The following is an 8,919-nucleotide window of genomic DNA, read 5'->3' as shown; positions in this document are numbered from 1 at the left end:
CCCTCCCCTCCCCTCCCCTCTCCCTCCCTCCCCTCCCCTCCTCCCCTCCCTCCCCTCCCCTCCCCCTCCCCTCCCCTCCCCCTCCCTTCCACCACCCTCCCCTTCCTCACACCCCTCTCCCCCCTCCTTGTCCCACCCCACCCCTCCCCTGCGACCTCCTCCCTTTCCCCTTCCCTCCCCCTTCCCTCTGTCCCTCCCCCTCCCCCCTCCCCTTTCCCCTCCCCTCCCTCCCCATCCCCCTCCCCTCCTCCCCTTCCCCTCCCCATCCCCTCCCCTCCCCCTCCTCCCCCTCCCCTCTCCTCCCTCTCCCCTCCCCTCCCCTCCCCCTCCCCATCTCCCTCCTCCTCCCCCTCCCCTCCCCTCCCCCTCCCCATCCCCCTCCTCCTCCCCTCCCCTCCCCTTCCCCTCCCTCCCCTCCCCCTCCCCCAGAATAGCCACACGGCCCGCCATGAGTGGCCTCCAGAAGCCCTGGATGGCCCACGCCAGCACCTATCCCAGATCCTTTTTTACAAAGGAAAATTTGTTTTTAAGGACGTTTTCGTTGGTAATAAGGAAAAGTCACTTTGTGAACGGAACAGCCGGTGTTCGCTTTGTTCCCAGTGCTCAGCCACTGTGGCTTCCAGCCAACTCCGGGACTTCTGCGCGTGCCTCACGGAATTGGAAGCTGTTGGGGAAATCGAGGCACGGATTCCTATGCTGGGATGAGGCTCAGAGCTTTGGATAGGCCAGCGGGGGGCGGGGGGCAAGAGGGGAAGTGATCACACCTGGTCATGACCACAGGTGTGACCCCCAGAAAGGAATGGGGTGCCAGTGGCTCACGCCTGTAATCCCAGCTCCTTGGGAGGCTGAGATGGGGAGGATCGCAGTGTGAGGCCAGCCCTGGGCAAACAGTTCAGGAGACCCCATCTGCAAAATAAGCAGAGCGGAAAGGACTGGGCGCGTGGCTCAAGCCATAGAAAAGCCACGCGTTGTCCCAAGATTCAGTCTCCAGACTGAATTCACACCTTAGCGGCCACAGGGCCGGTCACCCCAAAGGCACTGAGAGGTCTCCAGAGAAGGGGCAGCCACCAGGCTCACAGAGGGACCCGCGCGGGGCTCCTGGTGGCCTCACCCAGGGTGTGGGACCAGGGCAGGCAGCCACACCCCGCGGTGGCCCTTTGATTCTGGGACCCTCAGCACAAGGACCTAAATGATAATCCAGGCGCTACCAGAGTTTGTAGGGGGCCGGGGATGGGACGGCACCTTTTGGCCCAGACTGGCCTTGAACCCCTGGCTTCAGAGTCAGTGCAGCTGGGACTACTTAAAACAATCTTTGCGGTGTGGCACTGGCCACTGGGCTCACCCCAGGCCATCTCTGGTTTTTTAGGGGACACAGAGGTGGACAGGGGCTGGGCTGGAGGCTGATGCCCCCCCCCCCGCACGGCTTCCAGCTCTCATTGGGCGCCCACTGTATGCAGACCCCAGGAGCCAGCAGCGCGCCCCTCCCCTTCCCCATCAGGGTCAGGGCTGGACCTTGGAAGGCCACCGCACATATCCCTGTCCCCAGAACTCGTCTGTCCATCTGCTTCCTGTCTCCCCTTGTCTCTCTCCTCCCGACAGGGATGTCCGTCTGTGTCGGTCTATCCGCACCCCTACCCCAGCCTAGACCCCCTTCTCCACCCCTGCACCCCAGCCTTGCCTCCCCCCTCCCTCCTGCGCCAGTCGCTCAGGTCTGTCCCCCTCCCCATCCTCGCCCCCCATCCTTCTCCCCCACCCCTTCCGTCGCCCCACCCCACAGCCCCTCCCCCCCAGGCCTCCCCCCTTCCACACCCCTTCGCTCCTCCCCCTCCCTCCCCGACCTACCCCTCCCCGTTAGTCCTCCTCCACCCCTCCCCCTTCCTCACCCCCTCCCTGTCCCACCCCACCCTGCCCCTTCCTCACCCCCCTGGCCCCTCTCCCTGTCCCACCCCGCCCCTCCCCCACCCCCTCGCCCCCTCCCTGTCCCACCCCACCCCTCCCCCTTCCCCACCCCCTCCCCGTTAGTCCTCCTCCACCCCTCCCCCTTCCTCACCCCTCCCTGTCCCACACCACCCTCCCCCTTCCTCACACCCCTCTCCCCCCTCCTTGTCCCACCCCATCCCTCCCCTGCGACCTCCTCCCCTTTCTCCTTCCCTCCCCCTTCCCTTCTGTCCCTCCCCCTTCCCCGCTACCCCAACCTCCCCCTCCGCACACCTCCATTTCCCCCTCCTCTCCCCGCCCCTCCCCCTTCCTCACTCGCTCTTCACCCCTTCCTTTCTCCCCTCCCTCCTTCTCCGCCCCACCCCACCCCTCCCCTTCGACCTCCTCCCCTTCCCCCTCCCCGCCCCTCCCTCTTCCTCCCTCCCCCTTTCTCCCTCCCCTTCCGCCCCTCCCTTTCCCGCTACCCCAACCTCCCCATCCCACCCCTCCCCTTCCCCCTCCACTCCTCACCCCTCCCCCACCCCGCCCCTTCCCGGGCCTGCCCCTCCCCCTCAGTCTCCTCCCCGCCCCTCCCTCCCCCTCCCTCCCCCGCGGGCCGGGCCGGCAGGGGGCGCAGCGGGGCTCTCGGAGGCCGGAGGCGGGGCGGCGGCGGCCGGGCCGCGATGGGACCGGAGGCGGCGCAGACAAAGGCGGCGGGCGAGCGAGCGGGGCGCGGGTGCGGAGTCGGAGCGCGGTGAGCGGGGCGCGGTTCGGGGACCCCAAGTTCCAAGCTCGGGGCCGGGGGTGGGGGGGCGCGGGAGTCCCGAAGTTCCCGAGTCGGGGAGGAGATGGCATGGCGCGGGAGGTCCCCAAAGTCGCTGACTCCGCACTGCAGAACCGCGAAGGGGTCCCCGAAGTTCTGGGGTGCAGGAGCGGCGCGGAGACGGGGGTCCCCGAAGTTCCAGGCCGGGGACTGGAGGGATGGCGGGGGGGGTCCCCAGAGTTCAGCGATCGGGAGCAGCGCGGAGGACGACGTCTGCAAAGTTCTGGGAGCGGGGGCCACTGGAGGCGGGGCGAGGGCGGGGGTCCCCGAAATTGGGGACCTGAGGTTGGAGGAAGGAGAGGAGGGGGCCCCCCAAGTTGTGCACCCGGACTCGGGGAGCGAGCGTCTTGGGGACCGTGGAAGTTGCGGGTGTGTCCGGAGTTGGGGCGCGCATGAGGTGACCTCACGCGGTGGGGACCCCCCGAGTGGGGTGCACGGGAAGGGGGGTTCCGGGTGGGGGTGTCGGGCCCCCCTCTGGGTCCCCCTTGGCCAGCGGCCGCCCAGCGCATGACTGGCTGGTGAGTAACTTTTCCCGAACGCGGCAGGAGCGGCCGGAAGGGCCTGCATTCCGGGGACCCCGTCACCCCGTCACCCCGTCACCCCGGCTTGGCCCAGGCCCGAGCTGCCGCCCCTCCCCCACTTAGGGGTTCGGGTTTCAGACCTGTGACCGCCACAGCAGCTGCCCAGGACAGGATGGGGGGGACACCACCCCCCCCACCCCGACCTCGGAGTCGCCGGACTTCCCTCCCCTCCCCCATTAGCACTCCCTCGCTTCCAAACTCCTCTGATTTGGGGGGTGCATGGGATTAGCAAGTCCCCCACCCACCCGGTGTGGCTGGCTTTTCTGGGCTGGCGGCTGGGGCAACGAACCGGAAGACAGGGAGCCCATTTCTCCCAGTCTTGGACCCTGCTCTGTCCCCCAGTGGCGGACACCAGGCTCGGCTGTCTGTGCATTTGGATTGGGCGCTGAGGGGTCCCTCTGTGGGAATAGTGGGGACCTGGACTCCCAACAGGCACCTGCAAAGCTCCACTTTTTATTTTTAGACATGGGGTGTCGCTCTGTAGCCCAGGAACTCCTGGGCCTCAGCGATCCCCGCGTCTCTGCCTGAGTAGCTGGCAGTAGTGATGGACCGGCTGAGTGCTGTCAATCCTGAGCACAGTTGACCTTGGCCTCCAGGCCCAGTCCCTGGGTGGAGGAGGCACCCATGGGGGCCCAGCAATCAGGACGATGACAGATTTCTGTTGGGATGGGACACCCCCCACACGCCCCAGAAAATAGGCTCCTGCCTGTGCTGCGGAGTGATCTCTTCTGATTGCTGGTTGCTGATTGACTGTGTGACCCCTGCACGTGGCCGTGGGTGCTGACATCCCCTTGCTTGGCCTTCTCAGATACAAGCCCTCTCTCTCCCCAGGGGCCAAACCAGCCTGCCACCGCCGTGGCTGCCCCTAAGGGCCCACCCAGCCCAGCCTGACCAATGTCCACAGCCAGGTGAGAGCTTACACCTACCTGGGCCTGGCCCCAGCCCTGTCCCCACCCCCCGCTGAGTGCCCTGTCCCCATGCAGGGAGCAGCCCATCTTCAGCACACGAGCACACGTGTTTCAGATCGACCCGGCCACCAAGAGGAACTGGATCCCCGCGGGCAAGCACGCGCTCACGGTCTCCTATTTTTACGATGCTACCCGGAATGTCTACCGTATCATCAGTATTGGGGGTGCCAAGGTTTGGAAGGGGGAAGGAGCGGGAAGATGGGGTGTAGGCACCAGAGGAGGAGGGGCTGACGGAGGACATGCCTGGAGCTGGTCTCTGCCTCGGTGGCACGCTGAACCTTTCTGGGCTGGTCCCTCACTCCCAGCAGGGACCCTGAGACCCACGGGCAAGGTGGCCTTATCCATTCCGATCTCGGCCGTGATCAAGGTTAAACTTTGCCCCCTCCGCAGGCCATCATCAACAGCACTGTCACCCCCAACATGACCTTCACCAAAACCTCCCAGAAGTTCGGGCAGTGGGCGGACAGTCGCGCCAACACCGTCTATGGCTTGGGCTTTGCCTCTGAGCAGCACCTGACCCAGGTGGGCTGGGGGAGGGGCGGGACTGGGGGAGGGGCGGCCCTGGGTCTTTTGGGCCCTGTGCACCTGAGTCGCTCCAGCTGCAGGGTGGGTACACGGAATTAGATGAGCCTTTCCGCTTCCATGGTTTGGATTCAGGTTCTGGTCACTTGCTCCAGGTAGGGTTCGAACTCAGGTCCTCACACTTGCTAGGCAGGCGCTCTTACTGCTTGAGCCACCTCAAAATACTGCTTGAGTATTTTTTTTTCCTGAACTGGGGTTTGAACTCCCACCAGCCCTTTTTTTGTGATGGGTGTTTTCGAGATAGGGTCTCTCAAACTACTTGCCCGGACTGGCTTCGAACCGAGATCTTCCTGATCTCTGCCTCCTGAGAAGCTAGGATTACAGGCGGGCGCCACAGCGCCCAACACCACAATTATTTTTAAACAAAGGAAATTTGTTTTAAAATAAAACAGTGCATTCTAGCCCAACTGGAGAAGCGGTCTCGCTTGCCAAAGCTGGGTTGAAAAATGGAAACGCTGAGTACCAGGAAGGACAGAGGGGCTGCTGTCAAGGGCTGTCAGGTTTAAAAGACACAGTAGCGTCAGCCGGACACGTCCCTGTGAGGACATAATTTTCCAGACCTTCTCCCCTTGGTGAGATTAGGATGTGCGCGGTTCTGAAGGTCCCTTCCAAGGTGACAGGGCTGGCAGTGGGTGCAGAGGGGACTGGGGACTGTTGACCATCTGCTCTCCCCCCGCCCTACCCCCAGTTTGCAGAGAAGTTCCAGGAGGTGAAAGAAGCGGCCAGGCTGGCCCGGGAGAAGCCTCAGGATGGGGGCGAGCTCACCAGTCCAGCCCTGGGGCTTATCTCCCACCAGGTCAGCGGTCCCTGTCCCCCACGCCTGGACACCCAAAGTCAGCCAGACACGCATCTGAAATTGGGGGTGGAGGGGTCGCTGCCTGTGCTGGTGCCCAGGGTGAGGTGCTCACAGGTGAGCTAAAATGAGAGCCCAGTACAGACCACAGAGGAAGGTCAGGGGCGTCAATCATAGGGGTCCTGACGTCATGTGACATCACCTGGAGTTAGGCGCCAGTGACAGGACCAGGCAGAGCAACGAACTATCCCTGGGTGCTTCTCTCTGTCTTCAGCAGCATTTATCGAGCACCTTCTGTGTACCAGGCCCAGGGTTGGGCACAGGATAGGAGACGAGGAAGCAGCTGGCCTCAGGACTCAGAGTCCCTTAAATGACGAGGCTCCCTGAAATGCAAATTGATCCCAGAGAAGACTTCCTGCCCCTGTCTTAAACGCGACAGCTCTCAGTCCCCATCCAGGGACCGTGGGGAGCCAGGGAGGGTGGTGAGCAGCGCAGGAGTCCATCCCAGTGATGGCAAGGGCCTTCCCGGGTCCCAAGGGCAATTCGGACCCCCCGATCTCAGCCACGACCTCAGTAGCCCCTGTGCTGACCTCAGCCTAACCGGTCCTTGAACTAAAGCCACCCGTTCACTGTGACTCCTGACATCGCCCCCTCTCCTTCCTCCCTCCACCCCCGTAGGTGCCCCCGAGTCCCCTCGTCAGCGCCAATGGTCCTGGAGAGGAGAAACTCTTCCGCAGCCAGAGCGCGGACGCCCCCGGCCCCACCGAGCGTGAACGGCTGAAGAAGATGCTGTCCGAGGGGTGAGTGGGCGGGGCCTGCGGCGCGGGGGCGGGGCCTGGGTGGGCGGGGAGATCGAGCCGCTGGCTGCTGAGTGATGAGTGGGCGTGGTCTGCCCGGTGGGCGGGGCAGGTTGCCCCGTTGACATTTCCGTCCGGGGGCGGGGCCTGGGGAGTGGGCGGGGCAGAGCGAGCTGTGGAGGCTGCCTGGCGGCGAGGGGGCGGGGCATCCGGAGTGGGTCGGGTGGACGAGGTTCTCAGCAGAGCAGGTGCAGCCCGCACCGGAATCTGACTGTAGACCCAAGACCAGGGGAAGGTGGGGAGGTTGATCCGGTGGTCCTGCCCCATCCAGGTGGGAACTTGCCCCTTGCGCACGAACCCCACTGGCTAGCCACACCTCCCCAGGCTTGACTCCGCCCTGTCCCATCCTCCTCTCCGGGCTAACCCCACCTTGTGCACCTCCACCCCAGATCCAGTTCTCCGCACGTCCCTTATGGGCTGAGGGTGTCTCCTGGGCTGACCCATGCGCCTGGTTCGATCCCATCCCCCACTCCCTAGCTCAGCGCTATTTTGGCCCCGCCCCTAGCTGTGGCCACGCCCCAATCTCAAGCTGCTCCGCCCCCATCCTAGCACCACCCCCACACCGAGCACCGACCCCACCAGTCGTGACTCCGCCCCCAGTCCAGCACCACCTCTGACCCTGACTACACCTCGGGCTCCCTGTTGTCCTGCCCCCAAGCCCAGGGTTGCTCTGTCTCCCTGCCCAGTTGCCCCTGTCCCCCAGTCCAGTGCCTGCCCTCGCCGACCCCTGCGTCTCCGCAGCTCGGTGGGCGAGGTGCAGTGGGAGGTCGAGTTCTTTGCGCTGCAGGACAGCAACGATAAGCTAGCGGGTGCCCTGCGAGAGGCCAACGCGGCCGCCGCCCAGTGGAGGCAGCAGCTGGAGGCCCAGCGAGCAGAGGCTGAGCGGCTGCGGCAGCGGGTGAGGATGCCCCTCCCTGCCATGGACCCCGCTGGCCCTCAGAGCCTGCACTTCCCACCTGCTCCAGGGTCACGGGCTGGCCGTGGGCAGGTCACTTCTTGGAGCTCAGTTTCTTGTTCTGTAAAATGGGCCTGAGACTAGGAAAGACTCACCAGGTCCCCAGTCCCTAAATCCCGAGCTGCCCAGAGGAGGGTGCAGGGGTCAGTGCAGGCTTGGGAATCGGGGCTGAGTTTCCGGTGGGTTGCAGGTGGCCGAGCTGGAGGCCCAGGCAGCTGCAGAGGCCCCCCAAGCCAGCGAGAAGGAGGTGCCCAGTCAGGCGCTGGAGCAGCTGGAGGCACGTGTGCAAACCAAAGACCAGGTGAGCTCGGAGTGGGGTCCCCAGCCTCACCTTCCCTCACCTCCCTCTCGGCAGCCGAGGACCCCAGAACAGACACACGCACCCTTCCTCTGCAGGAGATCCAGACACTGAAGAACCAGACCATGGGACCCCGAGAAGCCTCGGACGCTGCGGAGCGCGAGGAGACACAGCAGAAGGTGCAGGTGTGTGGGGTGACGGAGGGAGGGCGGGCAGCCAGCCCCAGGGGTAGGACAGACTTGGGGCAAGTGGGATCAAGGTTGTGAAGTGGGCAGACCCCGTTAGGTACGCTCTCACACCCGTCCATTTGTGCAAGTGCTTTTGGAGTCACGCAGAATCCCAGGGCTTGACCCCATCAACTATAAATACCCCCCAGCCTGGGGACGTAGAGGCCGCTCTTGAACCCAGACCTGGTTGGCTGGGGAGCAGGCGGTGTTGGGTAGAGGGGGTGCGACCCAAAAATGGGACAGGGGGCGTTTACAGGACTCGAGGATGACTCCAAAAGCTGGGCACGCCTCCCAAGCCTGCTCGCCCTGTCCCCCCAGGACCTCGAGACACGCAACGCGGAGCTGGAGCACCAGCTGCGGGCGACGGAGCGCAGCCTGGAGGAGGCGCGGGCAGAGCGCGAGCGGGCGCGGGCCGAGGTGGGGCGCGCGGCGCAGCTGCTGGACGTCCGGCTGTTCGAGCTGAGCGAGCTTCGGGAAGGCCTGGCCCGCCTGGCCGAGGCTGCGCCCTGAGTCTGCTGTCCCGGGCCGTTCTGCGAGCGCAGGGGACAGTGGAGCGTTGGCCCTGGCGGGGACCAGGGGGACCGGGCAGTCTGGGGCTGGCCGCAGCCATTGGGCTGTTCTCGAGCATTTCCCAGTGTAGTTCCAGAATCCCGGGCGCGGTGCCCGCCCGCATTACACTTCTAAGCGTGGCTGCCTGTGTGGTGTGCGGCCCCCGGTACCCCGCCGTCCTTACCGCGCCTCCTGCCTCGCCCGGCTGTGTGGCCATGTGGCCCGGAGCCTGGCTTCCTCCACATTGCTTGGTGGCCCCTGGCTCACTCCTTCATCGTGACCACGGCTCAGCGTGGGCATCAGGGACGCACCAAGGATGCAACCCTGAAGCCTCCAGTTGGTTCCAACGACAGCCAGCTGACTGAACCT

At 65.1% G+C, this 8,919-nt stretch overlaps 2 protein-coding genes across 2 annotated transcripts in view; one reads left to right on the top strand and one right to left on the bottom strand.

The window, feature by feature from the left end:
- Window positions 1–8,919, bottom strand: part of LOC109686275 (microtubule-associated serine/threonine-protein kinase 3) — a gene marked incomplete in the record, with an annotated part of 381,278 nt that overhangs the window by 579 nt on the left and 371,780 nt on the right.
- LOC109684930 (homer scaffold protein 3) lies at window positions 2,571–8,690 on the top strand. Its single transcript, XM_020161536.2, has 10 exons — window positions 2,571–2,671; window positions 4,153–4,229; window positions 4,305–4,461; window positions 4,680–4,811; window positions 5,560–5,667; window positions 6,343–6,464; window positions 7,263–7,419; window positions 7,667–7,777; window positions 7,873–7,959; window positions 8,320–8,690. Exons 2-10 carry the CDS (start codon window positions 4,216–4,218, stop codon window positions 8,509–8,511), a joined length of 1,080 nt encoding a protein of 359 aa, XP_020017125.2. The 5' UTR covers window positions 2,571–2,671; window positions 4,153–4,215; the 3' UTR covers window positions 8,512–8,690.

Source organism: Castor canadensis, chromosome 14, assembly GCF_047511655.1.
Source record: "Castor canadensis chromosome 14, mCasCan1.hap1v2, whole genome shotgun sequence".
Lineage (NCBI taxonomy): Eukaryota > Metazoa > Chordata > Mammalia > Rodentia > Castoridae > Castor > Castor canadensis.
Note: the sequence above shows the minus strand (reverse complement) of the source record. Positions and strands in the feature narration are given on the sequence as shown.

Coding starts and splice junctions, on each gene's coding strand:
- LOC109684930 (XM_020161536.2), top strand. Junction 5,668..6,342: donor TGGGGCTTATCTCCCACCAG/GTCAGCGGTCCC, acceptor CCACCCCCGTAG/GTGCCCCCGAGTCCCCTCGT. Junction 7,778..7,872: donor GTGTGCAAACCAAAGACCAG/GTGAGCTCGGAG, acceptor CTTCCTCTGCAG/GAGATCCAGACACTGAAGAA.